Source organism: Melospiza melodia, chromosome 10 (genome assembly GCF_035770615.1).
Source record: "Melospiza melodia melodia isolate bMelMel2 chromosome 10, bMelMel2.pri, whole genome shotgun sequence".
NCBI lineage: Eukaryota > Metazoa > Chordata > Aves > Passeriformes > Passerellidae > Melospiza > Melospiza melodia.
Window position 1 is genome coordinate 22,200,496 of NC_086203.1, and position 21,797 is coordinate 22,222,292.

The 21,797-nt window shown below is 48.5% G+C and overlaps 1 protein-coding gene across 1 annotated transcript in view; it reads left to right on the forward strand.

The window, feature by feature from the left end:
* The first annotated feature begins 848 nt into the window (after nt 1-848).
* MTMR14 (myotubularin related protein 14) overlaps nt 849-21,797 on the forward strand; it is a 30,136-nt gene continuing 9,187 nt past the window's right edge. Inside the window, exons 1-17 of the mRNA XM_063164827.1 lie at nt 849-977; nt 1,052-1,197; nt 4,888-4,996; nt 6,027-6,102; nt 6,822-6,882; nt 7,399-7,521; nt 8,046-8,119; nt 10,875-10,945; nt 11,556-11,630; nt 13,935-14,001; nt 14,974-15,059; nt 15,285-15,361; nt 15,600-15,636; nt 17,103-17,173; nt 17,798-17,847; nt 18,055-18,193; nt 20,891-21,067. Of these exons, the coding sequence (XP_063020897.1) occupies nt 849-977; nt 1,052-1,197; nt 4,888-4,996; nt 6,027-6,102; nt 6,822-6,882; nt 7,399-7,521; nt 8,046-8,119; nt 10,875-10,945; nt 11,556-11,630; nt 13,935-14,001; nt 14,974-15,059; nt 15,285-15,361; nt 15,600-15,636; nt 17,103-17,173; nt 17,798-17,847; nt 18,055-18,193; nt 20,891-21,067 (1,568 nt within the window). The remainder of the gene's footprint in view (nt 978-1,051; nt 1,198-4,887; nt 4,997-6,026; nt 6,103-6,821; nt 6,883-7,398; nt 7,522-8,045; nt 8,120-10,874; nt 10,946-11,555; nt 11,631-13,934; nt 14,002-14,973; nt 15,060-15,284; nt 15,362-15,599; nt 15,637-17,102; nt 17,174-17,797; nt 17,848-18,054; nt 18,194-20,890; nt 21,068-21,797) is intronic.

Here is a 21,797-nt window from a genome sequence, read left to right on the forward strand (position 1 = left end):
CACGGCTGTGCCCGCTCAGATGTGGTGACAGGGCTGGGGTGCACAGCGTGCGCCAGGCTAGGTGTGGTGGATGGCAGGGCTGGGGTAAACGGCTATGCCAGAAGTGTCACACAGGCTGTCAGCACTTGTATCCCGGCGGGTGCCCGTGAGAAATCCTGCCACCGCCCCGTCAGCATCACAGCCGTCCCAAACCCAGCAGAGACCAAACCGTGTCGGGCCAGTTACATTCTCAGGCAACGAGATGCACCGCGTTGGCTGCAGTTGAACTCGGCTGTCATTAAATGTTTGTGAAGATTCGCAGCTGATTTGCAAATCAGACAAATGCAGATGACAGCCACATTGTGCTCCCCTGCAAGAGCCAAGGAGCCGTGTGCCTCCGGCTGGGCACGGGCACTGCCCGTCACCCTCGGCACGCACAGCCCGGGCTGGCTCCGTGGCACTGCCTGGGCACACGAGCCAGTGCCGTCCTCAGCCGTGTCCGGGCAGCAATACCGCTCACCCCGCAGCTCCTCTGCCACGGCTCAGTGCGTGCGGCTCACCACACTGCGGGAGGGGCTTCTTTAACTAAAACCCGTTTAGGGATCCTTTTTTAGGGCAGCGCCCTGGGCACGCCCGCCAACGCCACGGTCGGACCCACTCAGCGAGGCCTGACAGCGTTTGCCGCGTCTCGCTGCGGGTGTAAACGCGGGGCCGCAGCAGAGCCCGGTGCCCCCGGAGCGGGCTCGGTACCCCGGGGCGGAGCGCGGCGCGCCCCGATGACGCCGGGAGCGGGCGGAAGGGGCGCGTCGCGGGCGGGCGGAAGCGGCGGGCGGGACGATGGGCCCGAGGCGGCGGTGAGCGGCGCGGGTATGGCGGCGGCGGCGGCCCGCGGCTGCCCCCCGGCGGGCTCCGGGGACCGCTCCCTGGCCGAGCTGCTGCTGGAGTTCTCCCGGGCACAGTACCGCGCCAAGGACGGCGGCGGTGTCGCCGCTGCCAAGGTAAGGGCAGCGGGGCTCGGGGGCGCGGAGAGCGGGGAGCGGCGCGGCGGGCATTGAGCGGTGGCTCTGCGCAGGTGGAGCGGATCGAGCGGCGGTGCCTGGAGCTCTTCGGCCGCGATTATCGCTACAGCGTGATCCCCAACGTGCACGGCGAGGTCTGCGCCCACTATCCGCGGCACATCGTCCTCCTGGAGCGCGACGCCGGCGCCAGCCGTGACCCGTAAGGCCCCCGGTTCCCGTGTCCCGTCCCGGGCAGTGGCGCCCGGCGGAGTTGTTGTCCCGGGGAGCTGCCGCGCCCGGCGCTCCGAGGCTCCCGCCGGCCGGGGAAGCCCTGCGGGCTGCGCTGCGCTAATTATAGCCGGTGGTGTCACCGCTCCCGGGACTCCCCTCGCTGCCTGCCGGGGCTCCCGTGGGGCTCCTCCCAGGGCTCTTGGGCCGCCGTGGGGAAAGCTGCCAAGCTGAACCTGTTACTCGGGGGCTGTGGAGGAAACGGGGGTGCTCCAGGGCAGCACCAGTTCCCATGCATGTGGCCCTGGAGCAAACCTGAGCACAGCCTTGGCTCCTGGTGATTGTTGTGTTGCAGCTTGCCCGAAGGCTCAGGGTTGTGAGCGAGCCTGTGTGATGCTCTCCCCGCCTTGATGAAGTACCTGTGGTCTTGCAGCAGGGCCTCTGATGTGGGAAATTTTAGTCTGCAAATCATCTCGGGGCAGGGGGTTTGATAGGGGCTAGGCAGACAAGACTGCCTAGACAGATATTTCTGTCATTCCAGACCAGGTTCCAGATTATTTTGTCTCTCTCCACCATGGTGAAGAGGTCAGTGGGCACTGAGGTTTAGTGAGCTAATGGGAAACACTTGTTAGTTTGGTGCACATCTGAGCCAACACATCTCTGGACTTTGACCCACAAACTCAGGATCACGTTAGTCTCGCTTCTGGCTGAGTATGAGCTCCTGCTTCCAGCTCCAACCACAGCCTCTCATTTTTACCTTTTCCTTCAGCAAAACATAATGCAGTTTTGCAGTCTGGACTGTGTGTCCATCACAAGAGTGATGTGTTCAAAATGAGGGTCAACAAGTCCTTCTCACATGTCCAGCTGCTTTGCCTGAGGAAGGAAAACCATCAGCTGCCGTGCTGACACGTAGGCTGGGTGCTGTAGGAGGGGGTCTTTGGAAACCAGCCACAACTGACTGCCAGGTGGGAGAGCTTCTGCCTGACAGTTGGATGAGACTAGAAAAGATTAAACCCCTTGCTGCACAAAACAGGAAACTGAAGTTTGAAGCTGTTAAGTGTAACTAGGGGAAGCTTTAGGGAAGAGAAACTGAATGCTTCTGCTTTTCCTGCTCTTGCAAGAGGAAAGGATGCCTAATTTTTCTGACAAGTATTCAAAACTTGGTACCCCATTTTCTTCAGTGACCTTTGCAAGCCAGCAGTGACAATTAACTGTATTTATACTGATTCTTGGCAAGTTTTGATTTACTGTCTGAGAGTCACAAAAACAGACTACACTTCCTGATTTCAGCATGATGATTTTTGTAAAAGCTGCCAAGTCATTTTTAGACAAATTCAGGTTTAAGTTTAATCATTTTACTCCTATGGAATAATTAAGAAGTAGAGACCATTGCACTTCTTGTGTTATGGAAGGAAAGAACCTCTTCCAGTGAGCAGAGCACTCCATCCAGGACGGAGTCTCTTTGGCTGCCTCTTGTGGAACCACAGAATGGTTTGAGTTGGAAGGGATCTTAAAGATCATCCACTTCCAACCCCTACTGCCATGGGCAGGGATGACTTCCACTAGATCAGGTTGCTGAGGGCCGCATCCAACCTGGCCTTGAATGCTCCTGTTTTTATCTTTGTAGTGTTTTTAATCAGCTGGTAAGATCTTCTTGAAGCGTCACAACTCCGAGAATTCCGAGGTGCTTTGGAAGCAGTTTTCACATGTACAAACTCTTTGCTGTACCATCATTTCTGTCAGTACAGCTGCTTCTGGAGCCATGTGAGGAAACAGCAAAAAATTTGATATTTTTTAACCCAAATCAGTTCATTCTATTTTGGTAACACTGCATTTAAGTTTTTGTTTTCCTCTATATTTGCTTTTGTAAAGGAAACACAAAGGGAACTGGAGCAGAGGGCAGGATATATCTCTTAATTGCATGCATTCATTTTAAAACAGCCCCACAACCAAATCTGTGCCTCAGAATCTTTTGAGTTTCAAAATAGTTTGGTGTTGGGAATTATACGTGAAGTCATCTCTTCTCACTCTTGCTCACATTTTCCTGCCTTTCCAATTAGCACCCTCATGTTCACATTGTTTAAAGAAGATTAGCTTAGGTTTTTGTTCTTTAAATTCTGGTATGTGTCAAAGGTCTTTGGAGCTGAACAGCAAAATAATTGTATATGCAGGAAAACATGAAAAAACTTAAACCACCACTATGAATTCTGAGAACCAAATCCTTCTATTAAAAAAAAAAAAGTACTTGGAAGTCTTGTGTTCTGTTTCCCTGCTTCTACTGGCACCACCTTGTATAATATTTTCCATAAACAGATTGATTTCCATTTTAATAATAGGTTATTTTTGTAATCCTTCCCAGAATGGCAGCTGCTGGTACATTGCTCCACACTCTCAGTGATTCTGAAGTTTAGCAACTTTCATTAACTCCATTGTAAAGGTATTAATTTGTTCTTAGGCCAGTGTTGTCCTTTGTGTTTGAGTTCTCCTCCTCTGTTGTGCTCTCCTTCACCCTGATGCGCATATTGCTGTGCATCTGCTCATCTTCATCTGCCCTTTCCATCTGACCCTGGTGGTTTCCCTTGCAGCATAGACTCTCCTACTCATCTTCCTGTGCCTCTTCAGGCAGGGGTGGGTCACCAGAATCAGATGCTTTATCTCAACTGAGAGCCTGTGCTCTGCACAGCAATGCTGGTACTTCTGCATCTCTCTAGGGAATTTCCCATGATCTTATTTTTCCCCTTTTTCAGATTTACCATGTGGATAATGTATTCACATCCAGAGATCAGGCAGTTCATCTGCCTCTTACCCTGTGCTCCATTACTGGGAAGGCTGCCTGGAAATTCTTGTTAACCATCTCCAGGTGCATAGCCATGCAGTTTTGTATGTCCAGACTTAACCTGGTTTCTAATATATCACTCTGGATGCTTCTTCAATTCCAGCTCTAGTCCTCTTTGCATTGACAGTTCCTCCTTGAGGTCTGTGTAGTTCAGAAGTGAGTGTGGATTCCTGTCAAATGTAGGATGATACTTAGACAAACTGGAGCAATTTTAACATGTTTCCAAAATGTCTCCCAATATGAAACACAATTCTATTTTAACTTCAACAAGAAAACCAAACAAAATGTATCTCTGCAGATGCAGCTGACATTAATCTTAAGTACCCTGCTCAACCCACTAGCTGATTTAGTTGCTTAATTACCTGCCAACACAAATGCTTGAGGATCACAGAGTGTTCAAGATTTGATTTTCCATTATATTTCTTTTTTTCTTGCATAACTATCCCTCTGATAGTGAATTCACTGTGATGGTAGTGCTGAGCTGGTTTTGGAAAGGTGATAGCAGGGAAAACAGAACATATATTTTTGTAGGCACTGAGTGTCCTTCCCTAGTAATCCACATGTTAGTCTGTGGCAGACCCTACTGGTGGTGCTCATGTTTGCCAGTTCCTGATGGTGCCATCATGTACTGTGCATTGGTCTTTCAAAAGAAAGAAAAGGAGACAGAAAAGTGTCCAAATGTTTTGGACAGCATCAGAAGCAATTCTCAAAGTGTTTTCATGCTTACTAACTTCAGAGCTGACTTCTAGGGGGAGGGATGGGATTGCAGCCCAGGGTTTCTGTGGTGGCTCTGCTGAAAGGTGTGTGAGAAGATGCTCTGTACTGACCTGAGTCTCTGCCCCCTAGGTATGAGAGCACTGTGCAGGTGGGCAAACTGCAGGACCTCATCAACCGCAGTAAGATGGCCAGGTGTAGAGGACGCTTTGTCTGCCCAGTCATTCTGTACAAGGGAAAGGTAAAGTTTCATGGGTTACTTGTCTTTGCTGAGAAAATGACCTTTCTCTCTGCCATTTGAACTGTGCAGCCATGCCTTCAGTCACTTGTCACTTTTCCAAATGGTGTAAAAATCTGTGCTTAGGTGCAAGCAGGCAGCCTGTAGTAGCAGGTAGCATTTGCTGTCTAGGCTGCATAGGTTGTCTGTAGGCATTTCCGGCTCTTCTCCCCAACCAAATCATGAGCCTTGCACCAAAGGGCGAACTTTTTCTTTTCTCCTATGTACATCCCTTCTGAAATCCTTATGATATTTGGCATTTCAGAGGGGAAAGATAATTATTGTCCCTGTTTGTCCCTTACTCTTCCCAGCAGCTCTCTTTGAGTAACTTTCCTCTCTCCAGAGAAGTTTCCTTTGTCTATTCCCTTGGGAAGCAAGATTGCATAAATGGTCTTATGAATGTGTGGGCTTGTCTGCATGGGGATCTGTAAGAAAGTGAAATTAGATTCATTTTTATGTGAATTACTTAAACTGTGTTGAAGCCATGTAGGAATAGTCTAATTTAGAATTTAAGTAGCTTAATTCAGTTTTCTCAGTTGAATTTAGAAACACTGTATGAATAGCAAAATCATACCTGTGACAATTTTAATCTGGCTTGACTGAAGCCATCGTGGGCTGCATCTGCTGACCTTTTTTGCAGGAGTGAACTGCCCAGAGTCATCTTGGGACCATCCATAATCTCATCCAGAGGAATGTGGAAATAAGGCTCAAGCAGAGTATTAACAGAGCATGTGTTGCTAACTTGGCAGGAACTGACTGTATTAATGCATTGGAGAACTGGAGATGAAAATATAATTTAAAAACTAGCTACAGATAAAGGCACTTGGGAGTTTGCTGTGTTTGGAGAACTCAATCCTGGACCAGGGTTGAAGGGCAGACAGCTGAGAGGTGATAGCTGTAGATACCAACCTTTCTATGTAACCTGACAGCAAATAGGCATGATAAGGGAAGGACTCCTGGAGCCTGTGTGATTAATAAAAAAATCTTCCTCCAGCATATTTGCAGATCAGCAACACTGGCTGGCTGGGGAGAGCTCTATGGGCGCACTGGCTACAACTACATCTTCTCTGGTGAGTGAGGAGCCATTTGTCACTATCTGCATGGTGAGGCTGGTCAGTGCTGGGACAGAGCTACACATGAGGGCAAGCTCTTCCCAAAACCAGTGGGAGCTCTAGCATGGGCTGCTTGTATCAGGCTTAGCATAACAGAGCAAAGAATGAAACCTTATGTCCATTTCCAAGCACTGTATACAGGACAGTGACACACCTCAAAAGAGCCTCAGTGAGGAAAGAGCTTGAGGTTGAAGAGTGAGTTACAGGAAATGTATAGGCAAATAAAGGCATCCCAAAGGATTCAGGGTAACAATTCCCAAACACTGGGGATGGGAATAATGAAGGAAAGAGGATTAGAACTTGCTGTTGCTTGACTAATCATTGGGAATCAGTGCTGCTAATGGTGAGATATACTGGACTCCAGGGAAAGCTCTTCGGGGAGTAGTGGGTGTCTATGGTGTGGGAGCTGAAGCTTGGCTTAAAAAAGCACTGCATACCATTTTTGAGGTGTCCTCTGGCTTTCAGTTATGGGTTTGACCTGCCCAGGTACTTTGCAATGATGAGGAGTGTGGGCTACATTAGAAAACAAGATTTTCAGGAAGAGGAATTATGGGGAACCACACTTAGGTGTGAAGAGAAGGCATTAAGCCATGACCTTTTTGTTTGTATATGTATCTTGTCGGGTTGAGGATCAAGTTGGTTCACAAAAGCTTCACTTCTTAATGCCTTTGTTGCAGGAGGTTCTGATGATGCTTGGGCAGATGCAGAAGACATTTCTGAAGAAGACTCTGCGTTTAGGTTTGTATGAATGATTGGGGTGAGGAAAAGGGAGTTTGCTGACTGGCTCAGCCATTCATTTCTGCTCTTTCCTAGTTTGGGTTTTGGGCACAGGCTTGAGACCCATCAGCAGGGTCAGGGTCTTACATTCCTTGCTTTTGGAAAAGAGTCTTGAGTATTAATGGCTGGCTGAAGCTTGCTAATTTATTTTCAGAGGAAGGGCCGGACACAGGAATATGTAGAGCCATTAAAAATGCATTTGAAGGGTGTGGCTGTGTTTACTTCACCTAAAAGTACATCTCCAGGCTGTAGAAATTGTGTTGTATCTTATGTGTTTGTTGCAGAACAGAGTGAGATGTGGGAAGGGACCATGAGCACAAAGCTTGCAGTGTCAGTTTGCAGAGTCTGACTTGGCTCATGCTGTGCTGCTTATGGCTGGAAGTGGTTCAGGGAAGAACTGTGGCTCATCTGGGAAGAATCAGACTCACCTTGGTCAGTCTTCCATGCTCACCTTGCTTGCCTCATTCTGTCTTGCAGAAATGCAGACTCCCAGCTGTTTGACAAGGTCAGAGGGCACGACATCAAGCTGCTTCGATACCTGTCTGTCCGATACATCTGTGACCTGATGGTGGAAAACAAGAAGGTGAAATTTGGCTTGAAGTGAGTCTGGGTTCTTTTGCTTTTGTGCAGGCTTTGGTTTGCAGCTAGTGTAGCCCTTACCTGTGAATTTGCTGTCAGGTGTGGACTCAGCATCCTGGGAGCAGTCCTTGGAAGAATTCTACAGCAGAATACAGTTGATGCTGTAAAGAAAACCACAAGGTTTTAGGGCACAGAAAACTTGGTATCAATGGGCAACATAGCTGCTTTCATCTGTCTTCTGCAGTCTGAGTGGCTTTTTCCCTGTAGATCTTATAGTAATGAGACAGTCACCCCTTCAGAAGGGAGACAGCAACGGAGCCCTCTGTGCATAGGAACAGAGAGAGCTGTTTCTTCCACTTATCTTAGAGAAAAGCTTTAGTGATTTTGGGCTGTACCTATTTATGTGGATGTGTTGAGTAAGTTCTGCCCCTGCTCGCAGCTGAGTCAAGTCATAGCCCAGGGAGATGCAACAGGTAGATTTTTGGGTGCTGCTGTCTGTGCAAAAAACACTCTGTAAATATCTGATGTTCTTTTGTCCTGTGCAGTGTGACCTCTTCAGAGAAGGTGGACAAAGCTCAACGTTATGCTGATTTCACACTTCTCTCCATCCCATATCCAGGTACAGGAATGATGTCCAGAGGGATTCACAAGGGACAGGTGACAGTCTGTTTCTGGGCACTGGGAAATAACTCTGGGTGTGTATATGTAAATGACCATGACTTGCTGAATGTTTCCTGTGTTTCTTCTGGAGAAAAACTCCTTTAAGTTGAGAACAGTGCAATGAACTGGATGCTCTGGCAGTGAGTCAGCATTAGGCACTCTTTGAGGTGGCAAAATAATTTCCCAGCAGTCCTTATTAATTCAAGCACAGAGGAAAAGTCCCAGAGGTGGAGCTGGTTAAGATGGCCTTTGACACCTCTGCAACTCTAAACTACTACTTGATGCAAAATACGTATCTTGTTCTTTGTTATGTAAAGACCCAATTCTTAAGGGTAATTTCTAGTCTGGTGTTCCAGAGCTCCACTGTAAGAAATCCTCAGTGCTTGCAGAAGAGTTCACCTGAGTCTGCAGTGTTCAACAGAGGCAGCCCTTTGCAGCCTGTCTCCTTGGCTATATCCATCCCTGTGCCTAGCAACCACTGCTGGGTCACTCACTCTTACTGATGAACTGAATATTCCTGCTGCCTGCTGATGTCAGGCTTGGCGACAGGATCAGATGGGAGGCTGCTGTGCTGAGGTCTGTCTGCAGACTCTTCTTTCTCCCTAATGCACAAAGAAAGGGAGAGGAGAAAAAAACAAAACCAGCAAAACTCTGGTGGCTGATCCAGACCCAGACTTCCATGATTGCTAGTTATTGCTCTTAAAGATTTTTTTGAAGGTATATTTCCTTTTATACAGAAATTAGTGACAATTCATAGAAGCTGCGTGAAGATTTTTATCGAGTTTGCCATGCAGGTTGCCAGGTATACAGAAATAAGAGTATTACTGCTTTCTGTAGTACATAACACGGATACATGTTGCTGCTGCCCACATCAGCAGACTTGGAACATGACAAAGACTGTGTACACAGGTCTTATGTAGGGCTATAAGGAATGAAGAAGTGACTCTATAGAGTTAAACTGCAGAGTTTTTTCTGTATGGGGATCTGCATATGGTAAGCAATATTATTCAGTGATGGTCCTTCCTCTTCTGCCCTCTGGGACAGCAGATTTCTTTTAGCAGCTCTTCACTGCCACACTAGAGATAAACCTTATAAAACTGCAAATACTCCCTGCAGATGTTGCCTGATTTCAGCAGAGCTGGTCCATGGGGGAATGTTGTCATTCTGTTAAATCTAAGGCATACACATCTAAGGATCAGCAACCCCTCTAGTGACTGGCCAAATGCTGTGATACATTCTTATTGATGTTTCCAGGGTTGCACTGAAAGAATTTCTGTTTTGTAATTTGTTTCTGAAGTTATTCTGAGATCCTTTTGCCTTAGGTGAGCAAGGCAGTGTCCAAACAGAGTCATAGAATTTTTGTGGTTGGAAAAGACCTTTAAGATAATTGAGTCCAGTTGTTAACTCAGTGCTGCCCAGTCCCCCAGTAAGCCATATCCCTGAGTGCCACATCTACCTGTCTTTTAAATACCTCCAGGGCTGGTGACTCCACTCCTTGCAGAGGGTGCACTTGATCCCCTCATCCAGGTCATCAGTTAATATATTAAACAGGCCCCAATACTGAACCCTGGGGAACACCACAAAACCTGGGGATCAGATAGCAACTGGATTTAACTCTGTTCACCACCACTCTTTGGGCTCAGCCAACCAGACAGATTTTACCAAGTGAAGAGTGAGAACTGTCTGGAGTGAAAGACTTGAGTTAAAATGGGGTGTCTGTAGAAGCTTTTGGTATTTGTGGATGCCAACACTTATGCCATAATCCCCCATTCTTTGCACGAAGTCATTGTTTAATTGGAGTTAAATCTCAACTGACAGACTGTGTCCTGACTGCATATTTGAGGATTAGTCCTATCCTTGCACAGATTCTTCCCCTAATTTTTTTTCCATTGAAGTTACTTGTGACTTGCAGGGTGGGAATCTCTCTCCATACCTGTGCCTGCCACAGGGGTGTCTGGGTGCTGTGGGCTCTGTGGCACTGCTGAGGTGTGCACAGCACGCTGGCAGAGGTGTTTTCTGTCGCCTGCAGGCAGCTGCAGTGCTAATGGTGCTGCTCAGCTGTGACTAAGTGACTGCGGCTTGCAGCAGAGACTTCAAATGGTTGTTTGAGAAGAGCTGAGCCAAAGGACACACTTCAGGAGAGGAGGGCTTGGGGGACAGCTTGGAAGTGGTTATGTACCTCCTTCCTTCAGATAGGGTAAATCCCATGTTGGAAAGAGAAGACTTAAATGTGAGAGAAATCAAGCCCCCTCTGACAGAGCCCTTTCTTGTTCCCTGCAGCAGATGCCCTGTGAAAATTGGCTTTCCCTGGGGCTCTGCCAGCACCTTCTTTTGGTGGCTCCTTCTCACTCAGCATGTCAAGCTGATGCCTTAGATCTGTGCAAAAGTCCAAGGCCCTGCAAAACAAAGCACCTTGCTGAAACCTTTTGTTCAGGAAAAAATTAAATCAGTCCCTCAAGCTCCCCATTTGCTGTAGCTGGAGTTTGCCCTTTGCTGTGTGAGTGTCTGTACTGCTGAGTGCCCTGGGCTGTTGTTGCTGGAGGCCGTGCTGCACAGTGTACTGAGGATTACTGCTCTTCTCTTCCCACAGGCAGCAGTTTTGATTGGTTTGGATTTCTGGAGCCTGGGGCTGCCAGTACTCCTAGTCCCACAGGCACTTCACTAGTTAGATACCAGTTAGCTGAATCATTGTTCATTATCTCCTTTTCTTGCAGGCTGTGAATTTTTTAAGGACTACAAAGACCGGGATTATACAGCTGAAGGTCTCATATTTAACTGGAAACAGGTACATGGATGTTACAAAATGGAGAGATGTGTGTTTTACTGGGTTTAAGTCTTGCCTCCCAGTTCCTCAGTGATGGTCTGTATGTCATGTGCCTATTTCTAATCACAAGGAAGAAATCAGCAGGACAAACAAAACAGATACGGAATGTACTAAATTATTGATTATAAAATTAATATGTAAGATAAATTAATCATTATCCTGAAGTCTAGGATGCTCGACCTCTCATGGAAGACATGGATTGCTCCCAGTTTTGAATTCTGACCTTATTGATAGCCTTGGTTCTCAGTTCTGAACTGCCTTCAGACAGTTCACTTTTTGTCTCCTCCTGAGAGGATGGTTGAGTGGGGCAGTCTTATAGAAATTCAGAGACTAATATGCCCAGCTTTCACTGTTGGGAGCACATAAAAGCTCCTCTGGTCCATTAGTCGTTCCAAGAGTCTGAGTTTATTCTTACCTCTTCAGGACTTTGCATCCAAAGATGCTTTGCTGAGATGTTTTCTTCTCATGCACCATTTGGCATTTGTTGTCTTGGTTTTTTTTTTTTTTTCTGGAGCTCAGTCCCTTTGAGTCGTGACTTTTCTCTGACCAACTGTGTCTGGGTTTTTTACAGGACTATGTAGATGCTCCATTAAATATCCCAGTCTCTCTGACCCAGTCTCTGAATATTGATTGGAGCGAGTACCAGGTGAGCAAAGTGGATGTCTCTGTGGGAGGTCAGGGATGCATTCAGGAAGGACCAGGAGAGGTTTGAAATCTGACTTGCTCCTAGTGCTGTAATCTGGCTCACTTCATAGCATCCCAGTGGGGGCAAGGCTGCTTGACAGTTCAGAACAGCAGTGGAAATCCTGTACCCAAAAGCTCTGGGGCTTGCTGTGCCCCAAGGCAGCTGACTGTAAAGTCAAACCTTTTTTTTTGTAGCTTTCAAAAATTTGCAATCCATTAGGGAGATAGGTTGTTAACAAAGGTAAGGAACAAGACAGGAAACAAAGCAATATTACCTGTTCTCAGTCTCAGCTCAACATGGGCCTGCCCTGGGCAGACTGCCTTGGCTGTGGGAAGTCTTGAGAGAGACTCCTCTGTGGGCAGAGCCAAGGGCACCTTCTTCATGGGCATGCAAGGTGCCTTCCTATGGGAGAGGAGCAGATAATCATAACTGGCCATGGCAGGTCTCCTCTCTGTACTATGGACAGCGTGGCAAACAGTAATTGAACTCTTCTGTTTGCTCAAGCTTCAAAGTCTACCTTTGTTCACAACAGGGAGTATCACCTTATACTACTGATTAGTATGCTCAATTTCACACGTCAGTGGATCTGCCGGGTTTTGTGGGGATTGACTGTGCTGGAGCATGTCACATTGTTGTGCCCTGTGGCTGGAAGCACCAGCAGAGCTCCCTGTGCTGGGCCACTGTTTGTTGTCAGTGATGTAAATACTGTTTAAGTGCCAGCATAAGCAGAATCACAGAAAAGTTGAAGCAGAACTAATAGAAGTAGAGCTCGTGTATGGCTAGAAACTTGTTCACTAGAATACTGAGCAGCCCGTATTTTAAAAAGGATATTAAAAATTGAAGAGGGTGTAATAAATAGATGCAGAAATTATTTGAGGCCTGGAGAACATGCTTCACTCAAAACTGAAGTTCTCAGTCTGTTTAGCTAATCACTGAGGTGATTAATGTGTAAGTACATTTTTAGGGAGAAAATAGTAATTCTAAAGCACTCTTCAATCTGGGGAAGAGGAGCTGCACAGGAAGCAATATCTGCATCTGAAATCAAGCCTTCAGATAAGGACAAGCAGTCTTGCATATTACTTTTGAGGATAATCTGCTGGAACATGCTGCCAAAGGAGTAATGAGCTGTCACCCCTATTTGAGATGCTTCTCTGGGCAAAGATGTTGCCAAGTGCAAGCCTCAGGCTTTACGTGGGGCAACTGAAGAAAACTTTTTGGTTCATGATACAGAGAGATCAGACTGGATAATTGGATGATGCCTTCTAAAATAAGCAGAAGATGGATTGAATTGGGCAGATAAAAGATTTTGTAATTATGTGTTTTTCTGCTGCAGGCTGACTGTGTTCCCCGTTTCCCTAATGTTTTGTGGCTCTGCAGGCTCCATGGCTGAGCAATATGCTCTGTGTCTGACTCTAGTCTTCAGTGTGGTTACACACAGATGTGCACACATGCAGGCACACAGCAAGGGTTCTGTTGCTTGTGTCTCATGTCACTTGCACCACTAACACTTCTGCCATGAAATGTGTCCCACTCTGCTTTTTCCTTGCCAGTGCTATCTTATTTCCCTTGAGCTAGTCCTGATTCTGATCAAACCACTGAATTCCCCTGCATCTGCTCGTGACATGATGGTCAAGTGACAAGCTTGGGTTTGTTCTGATGTTCTTCACCTGCATGTCCTGTAATACTGGAGTTCTCTTGAGTTCAGAGCCCTTCTGTAGTTCTGCTGCTGCTTGGGGGTTACTGAAGAAGTCTGGTGCCTGTCTGGAGGGTGGGTGAGGGTCAGCAGCCAGCTGGGGACATTTTCAAGGACCACAGAGTTTTGAGCAAAGTGCTTGGGTTGTGGGAACAGCCCTCTGGCCTTGGCCTGCTCATCCCATCGTGCTGCTGGTGTTGCACACGTGGCTGGAATGTGGCTCAGCCACTTGGAAAAGTGCACGTGTGCAGAACTGGGCCAGTGCTCTGCAGGTGTTTGCTGCCTCTCTGAGCAGGGGCTGCTTGCAGCTTTGGGGCTGCAGGCAAAGCAGCTCCTCTGCCAGCCAGGAAGACAGGAGAGATGCCCTTTTATTGTTTTGTTTGTCTACCTGTTATCTTGTCCCAGAGTGCCTTTTGCAGAGAATGGGGAGATTGATACAAAGGGGAAGTCTGTCACTTTGAGGAATGGCCATGTGGTTATTTCTGCTTTGCTGCTGTTCTGGATAGAGCAGCTCTGAACTGCAGAGCAGCCTTTGGCTGTGACCCTCACCATCAACATTCCTCTTCCTGCAGAGCTGGGACCTCGTACAGCAGACGCAGAACTACCTGAAGCTGCTGATCTCCATTATCAATAGTGATGGTAAGGCAAACTCCTTGCTCCCAGCAGTGTAAGTGGAGCAGCCACTGTCCCTGAAGAACAGCTGATGGTATCAGTGCCACTGTGGATCAACCCCCAGTACAGAAGTCACTTTTAATTCAAAACAGGGTGATGGTCCTACCATCTCAGAACTCCAACTCCCCTCTTAGAGAGGGACTTGCTGATTCCTTGAAAACCCTTTCCTCCTGAATATGAAGGGATATCTGAAAACTTAGCCTATTGTTTTAGTACTTTAAACCTGAAGAGAAGGAACCTTATGTCTTTGCTTTTTGATTCTTGTTTTGCTGGTTACCTGTGTTTTGTCTCACCAACACAGGATCTCATTTGGTGCCTGTTTAAGAGCCCCTTCCACCCCCTTTCACCATGGACACTCCACCTCTTTGAGTAGTGTCTCTTGCCCTGTGTGGCATCCCATTCCCTCTGGGCACTGTGACCTAGCACTGATGGATGGAGCCATGGCTGGCTCTGACAGCATGGCCAGCTATAGTCTCCTGCAGTAGCTGTGTTGGGACACACTGCAGATTTTCTGTAGGGTGTAGGATTTGTGCCTTGTGTGTGCCTCTGCTCAGTGTGCAGTAGGAAGAGTAGTTAGACTGAAAAAAATGTTCAGTTGAAGCTGTTTTCTCACCAGTGTTGGAATAGATTGTGATAGTGGGTTACAGCTGGGGAGGTGTATGTTCAGGGTAGTAAAGTGATGTTCATACCTAATGACTTTGTGTCCTGAGCAGCTGTCAGGACCAGGACAGCACATCAGCTGGTGCCACTGACAGCCCAGGACACTCTGAGCAATTGGCTGGCTGCTGGATTTAAGACACAATGTTCTGGCTGAGCTCTGCTCTTGAGCCTGGTCTGTGGGTACAGAGAGTAGCTTGTCTCTACAGATTTGCCATAAAGAAATCATTCCTTTCGTTGCAACATCCTTTTTTTCCCTTCTCCTTCCTGCCCCTGGAGCAGATGACAGCGGGCTCCTGGTGCACTGTATATCCGGCTGGGACCGAACGCCTCTCTTCATCTCCTTACTGCGCCTCTCCTTGTGGGCTGTGAGTACCTGGCTGCCTCCTCTGTTTCTGGGCCTGATTGCTTGGAGGGTGAGTGACTGTCACCAGGCAGTGGTGGTGGAGCTGTTAATGTTCCTTCAGACGTGCTGTCACAGGCAGGTAGAGGAAGATGGGCACCCTGGATCACCGTGACAGTTTTCAGCAGATCATGAATTCCCAAGTTCTGGTCCCCAGGGCTGCTGCCTGAAGGCTTTGTTTGCTTTGCAGGATGGGCTGATCCACACATCCCTTGATCCATCTGAGATTCTCTACCTGACAGTGGCCTATGACTGGTTTCTCTTTGGGTAGGCATGATAAGTTTTACTCACATGTGCATCGCTGTGCAATGGGGGAGAAGCCTTGAGGGGTCATTTTATGTTTGTTCACAGCCAAAAGTTGATGTTTGAGCAGTCCCAATGAGCTGGGACAAGAAGGGCTGATGCCTTTTTTTTTTACCTGAGCTCAGGCATCTGGCTGTTCTTGACAGCTTGTGCTCTTGTGCTGATTCTGGCCTGTGACTGAGCTTCCCTTGCTCTCTTTCAGGCACATGTTAGTCGATCGACTCAGTAAAGGAGAAGAGGTGAGTGTTGGTCTGGGGCAGTGGCTGAGCACTGCTTTGTGTTCTCAGGATAGCTGTTTATGGTAGCAGCATTCACTGCCTGCTCCTGGTAGTATCAGTGGTGTGGCTGGGCTATAAAAAGATTTTTCAGGTGCTGGAAATACAAGGTAAGAGCCTTGCCCTGTCACTTTGTGATGCATAAGTTGTGGGTTACTTCTCTCTCAGGCTGCAGTTTTGTTGGGGGGTGTCACTCCTGCCAGTTTCTCTCCTGTGCCATTAGTGTTCAGGCCCCACATCAGAGAGTGCTAGGACTTGCTGTTCAGCTCAGCAGTGAGAAGGATGCTTAAGGTGTGTGACTCCTTGAAAATAAAGCTGGATAGTCTTGTGTGCTTTTCCTGAGTGCCAGCCCTCCTGCCTGGGTGCTGCAGCTGCATGTGGCTTGCATGTCATCACAGGCTCATGGAGCAGCTTGTGCTGGTTCTGGTGTGTGAGTTTGGTGGGATGTGTCTGTGGGTGCACTTGTGGGCCTGGAGGACACTAAAAATTAGTGGAAGGAATTCTCTTCAAAATCTTTTGCTGTTGAACAACAAGAACAGATTGTTCTGACTACCGTTGCAGTATAGTGCACTATCATTTCTGAGTAGAAAAGAAATGGGGTGTTTGTCTAACCCTGTTGCTATTCCCTTGCTCCTTGAACTCTCACCTTACTAAGGAATCTTCTGCCTTCAAACAGCAGAGACACAACTTCGGCCTATTTTCCATCTTTCAGGGCTACAGAATCCCCTGAAAGAGTCAGTATCATTCCTCCTATTCATTCGTTTCCTGGAGTTCTGCTGGCTCAAGCCTGAGAGCTCTGCTCTGGTGCCTGCTTGGTCATGGGTGGAGTCAGTATCTGCAGCAGGAGAGGGGGTGCCTGGCTGCCTCTGGCACTGCCTGCTCCCCACTTCTCCCAGGAGAAGGGCACAGCTCTGCAGGGGTGGGTGAGGTGGCAGAGGCACAGTGGGGTGAGTGATGCAGAGCACACTGGGGTGTGGCAGGGCAGGAGCTTGGGGCCACAAATGCTGTGGTACCTCATGCTTCCAGAGGTGGTACTGGTCTGCTGCTGAGGTGGAGCATGTGGCTCTAACCGTGCAAGTCCTGCTGGGTTTGCTGCTCACCTGGGTGTATAAGCAGCTGCTGCCATCTCTGTCCATTCTGCACTGATGGCATAAGTACCTGCTGTGGGCTTGCAGCATGTGTGCAAGGCACTGATAAGGAGACTTCTTGTTCCCTTTCCTTTCTGGGCCTCCCCGTGGCAGGGAGCAGAGGGGCAGTTTATATGGAAGAGAAGGCCCAGGATGGGATAGTGGCAGCCCGTGGCACACTGGAGGCTGGTAGCTGCAGATTTTTTGCTATCTCCTTCCTGCCAGCACCTCCTCATCAAGATAAGAGGCTGCATGGAGCCTCGGGTTCATTCCTGAACCGCTTTTCTCTTTCCCTTTGCTCAGATTTTCTTTTTCTGCTTCAATTTTCTGAAGCACATCACCTCTGAGGAGTTCTCTGCTCTGAAGTCACAGAGGTAAGGAGCCTGTGCTCGCTGCTGCATGGGCTACAGAGCCAGGGAGCTTGTTAGTGCTGCTTCTTTGGGGAGATGGAAGCCCTGGTGTCCTGGCCCAGTTTTCTTTAATTTATTCTGCACTCTGAAGGCTGCAAAACGGGGCCGAGGCTGGTGAGATGCCACGTTGTGCTCTGAAAAACTGTCCATGCTGAAATGTGCTCTCTGCCTAATGACTGTCCATGGCTGCTTTAGCACAGGTGAGCCCAGAGGTGTGTGCTCTGGCTCAAGCAGGCTGCACAGCAAGCTCCATCAGGCACTGGTGGGCACAGAGGGGTGGCTGGTTTGTAACAGACTGCGCAGCATCAAACCTCCTTATTTCAGGGGGGACAGAAAGAAGCAAAGCCCACCCTGGATGCTCTGAATAAGCACATCATGTGCAGTGTTGCCTGTTGCCACCTTCTCACAGCATAGGGAGTTTGGGTTGGGACTGTTAGGAGTCAGACAATGCACACTGGCCCATCCTCTCCCCTCTACCCCTGCATAGCTAATTCCCCACTACTCTGATCTGCTGTGTGTGACAGAGACCTGGCTATGGCCAGCCTGCCCTGGAGTGTGCCTGAGGTAACTTTGTCTTTCCATCCCCAGAAGGAAGAGTTTGCCACCTGGCTTCACCCTGGAAGAGATCTGCATGCTCAGTGAGTGTCAAGCATCAGTGCCCCTGGGTGCTGCTGATGGTTCATTGTTTGTGGACTTGGGTTTTCAGCTTCAGGATGACCCCAAATGGGTGTGCTGCCTGTGGGGCCTTGTCAGAACACAGGGTAGAGGGAAGTGTATTGCTGAAAGGGAGAGAAAGTGAATGAAACCAAGCTGGTCTTCAGGTAGCTCTGTTTGCTTCTCTCTAGAGCAGAAAGACCGAGGCAGCACCACAAGCCTGAGCAGTGACTTCTCCCTGGGGATGGAAAGTTCCCCTGGAGCAGCTGGGAGCTTTACCTATGAAGCAGTGGAGCTGATGCCAGCAGGAGCACAGGCTCAAGCAGCATGGTGAGGAGAAAACCACTTGGGCTGAACAGAAGGGGCTGGCTCTGGGCCTGATGGAAAACATATTTCTGAAGTGTCTTGCCCTCCAGCTTTGCTCTCTCTAGCATGGATTCCTTACAGTGGGGGGAGGAATTTGGCTGTCAGAAGCTTTGCTGCAATTTGTACTCCAGAGCTTCTGCATCAAAAGTTGGAGGCCACCCCATGTTAAAAGGCTGCCAGGGTTCTGCAGGGATGCTCCAAAGTTTGTGCATAGATGAGAGTAAAGCGCATTTGTTTCATTTTCACCAGTTTCACTGTTAAACTTCATCCACAAAGGATTTCATTACTTTTAAAAGATTGTTCCAAACTAGCAGAAAAATTACATTTCACAGCAGCCTCCCCAGGGAAAAGTGGAGATGGTTTAGCTGCCCTAAAATGAAGCTTAATCAGAGTTTAGGAAAGACATTGTACACAGGGAGTGTCTGCAGTTAGTGGGAGGTGGGCTGGGTGGCCAAGAATTCCCTCTACATTTTAGCCCCTCTACCAGCATGAGGTGTGTGTGCTGAAAGCAGGTTCCTGCCTGCAGCACTGCTTAGAGACATTTCCAGGGGAGAACACAGAATTTTCAGTACTGCCTCTTGATAGAGGGTCACAGAGGACTTGCCTGGGGATGCAGGTGCCTGTCTGGAAGAGGAGAAGGTGTCTGGCAACTCTGCTGCTCTGGGACAGGTTTTGGACTTGCTTGTGGAGTTTCTGGTGCTGTTTGGGGATTTCAGAGCCTTGCTGTAGGGTTGCCCCTCTCAGTTTAATTTTTCTCTTCTCTCCCTCAGCACATGTGAAGATGCTATTTTATATTGCAATTATTTTAAATTAAATCTGGGTTGTGCTGGAGGCATTTGAAATCCTCTGGGACTGAGCTTGCAGCCATGCTCGTGGCAGCAGCCTTTCTAAAGCACATTGTATGTTCAGTCTAAAGTGCTGAGAAGGGAAAGGAGAATATCCCTGCAGAATCACAAAATGGAGATGGAGTGTCCCAAACTCTTTGCTAAGTGAGCAACACAGAGTCCTCTTAACACACAGAGCCTGCCTATCCACATCGAAGTGACTGCATTGAGTAGAGAACAATTTTCCACTTGCAGGGCTGCAGGGTAGTGAGCTGGAAGCATTTGTGTTGCTCTGAATTCTCAGGACATACAGGCTGGATTCTGCTGCACAGAACCTATGTGTGCTTTTTACAAGATGTGAAGTGACCAGAGCATGCTGGAGGAGATGCACTTGTGTGGAGCAGGGCTTGATTTTGCAATGTGCTTCCTAACTCTGGGTTGCTCTTATTTCTGTGGGAGACCTCAGGCTGTGATGGGGCCAGCAGCTGCTCTGCAGGGATGGTGTGGGCCATGCTGGGGGGCATGAGCTTGGGAAAGGGGAATGTTGTGAGCAATGCCATGAGTGCTCAGTGAGAAGACTGGTCACGGGTGTTTTACTGCAGGCTGTTGTGGCTCTGTAGTCTGGAGAATACATAGGGCTTGCTACAAGCTGGATGAGCTGTGCTCTGCATAGCATGAGGGGCTGTACTTTGTTGTGTTGCCCTGAAAACAGGTGGCCTCACAGTCTCTGTGCAGGGAGAGGCATTTGATTTTTAGCTGTTCAGACCTGTTTCTGCAGGCTGTACTTGGAGATGTTGGCAGCTATGATAACATGAGATGAATAAAGCTTAAGAGAGGCTGTGGTGTGATGTTTGAGGGTGGACACCCTTCAAAAAATGAAGGGAGGATATCTCACTTTCCACTGTACAATGAGCCTGTCTTTAGCTGCACTTGCTGACAGTGCTTGAGATCTCAAAGCTGAGATCCCCTTCCATGTTTTAGGAAGAGTTCCCCTAGAGTTTATTAGCTTTAGAATTTTTCTTTTTTACTTTTGTACATAGAGAGTCTTTGTCCAATTCAGTGTGGTCTTGGAAGGGGAGTAATTCTTGGGACTCTTCCAGGGGAAAAAAAACCAAACTGTAAGAAGAATAATCTTCTGAACGTGGAGCAGCAGTGATATGAATTAGTCCCAGATGTGTACTTGTTTGGCATGTAGTTGGATGGTACTGTGAGCTAAGGCCTGATGCAGCAATGGACAGTGAATCATGACTGAGTCTGAATGTGCTGGCTAGGAAAGAAGCCAGAGCAGTTTGGGCTGTCAGCATAGACAGAGAAAGAACTGAAGTGTAGCTACCTCTAGAGTGAGTGCCAGCTGTAAGCACATGGTCAGAAGTGTGGTCAGAGGTGCCCAAAGGGAATTGCTGAAAGGGAAAATAACACTGTGGTGTGTCCCTGTCGCCCTCGGTGCGCACAAACGCCCACCTGGGCTGACACTGAGGAGTTGGAGCAGATTGAAATGGTCTTTCCCCGCTGGGAGGCCCCTTGCTCAAGGCATTTTTGCTGCTAGACTAAACAAAGCAATCGCTGTGTGTGTGTGGGCTGATGCATTCTCCCATCTCTGATTTGCAGGTCACGTGGATGGTGATCTATAAAAGAATGGGCTGAGATGGGCTGAGCTCAGTGTACCCCCTCGCTGAGCCCTTTCCGTGACTCATGGCTCCTTGGGAGGGAGGAGGGCGGGTTCAGTGGAAACAAGAGCTTGTAGCTGCTGGGCTAAACTCCAGCCTGTGGTGGAAAGGCTTCCTAGTTGGAGTACATAGAAAAGTCAGCTTTCTCACCCACGTCCTCTATCCCTCAGGAGGAAGAGCTGTGCATCGTCACCGCAAGCCGTGCTCTGGAGCAGAGCACAGCAGTCTGAAGACAGGCTGCCTTCCACAGGGATGGGTGAAGTCAAGTCCTCCAGCTCCTCCTCATCAGCCCATTCTGATAACTTCCTGAGGATTGGAAGCAGCCCACTAGAAGTGCCCAGATCCAGGTGAGGTGGGAGCAGGGCATTTCTCAGCAAAATGAGTGTCTGGTAAAGGGAGTGCAGGGCTGCACTTCTATGGCTCTGAAAACACTGGAGCACCTGTGTTTGTGTCTACAGACAAACAAACCTCGGGAGGCCTGTTCCCCTCTAGTCTGACCTTATCTGAAGTGCTGGCCCTTGAACACAGACACTCCTGCCTGAGCCCCTAGAGGAGCAAGGAGCTGTGCTGATAACAGCCAGCTGTCATATGCCTGTCCTCAGCGCATGCCTCAACTCTGAGCTCTGGCATCTCTGCATCCTGCATGCTTGCAGCTCACATCACTTTCTCTGTCTAACACATCCACCAGGGTTTGAAATGGCTGTGGTGTTTGGGGAAGGAAGCTTTTCAAACTAAGCAGACCTCACTCTGCATCTGTCCTGTCCCCCTTTTCACCTGCTGACCCTCCTGATGACACAGGTTGGAAAAAGCTGGGTGCTGGTGACAGGCAGAGGTAGGAATCTGCTGGGAGCAAGCTTCGAGCACTGTGCCAGCACAAAGGAGTTCTGCCCTGAAGGCTGAGTGTTCCTGCTGGGGAATGGGGACCCTGGAGCTGAGCCTAATCTCACACCATAACAAAGGCACCCTTCTGGAGTCTGACACTGCGATAGGGCGGCGTGGAGCCGTGAGCTGGCCTGGGGAAGAAAGAGCAGAGCCTGTGGAGCAAACACTGTGTGTTCAGGCCAACATGGAATAAAG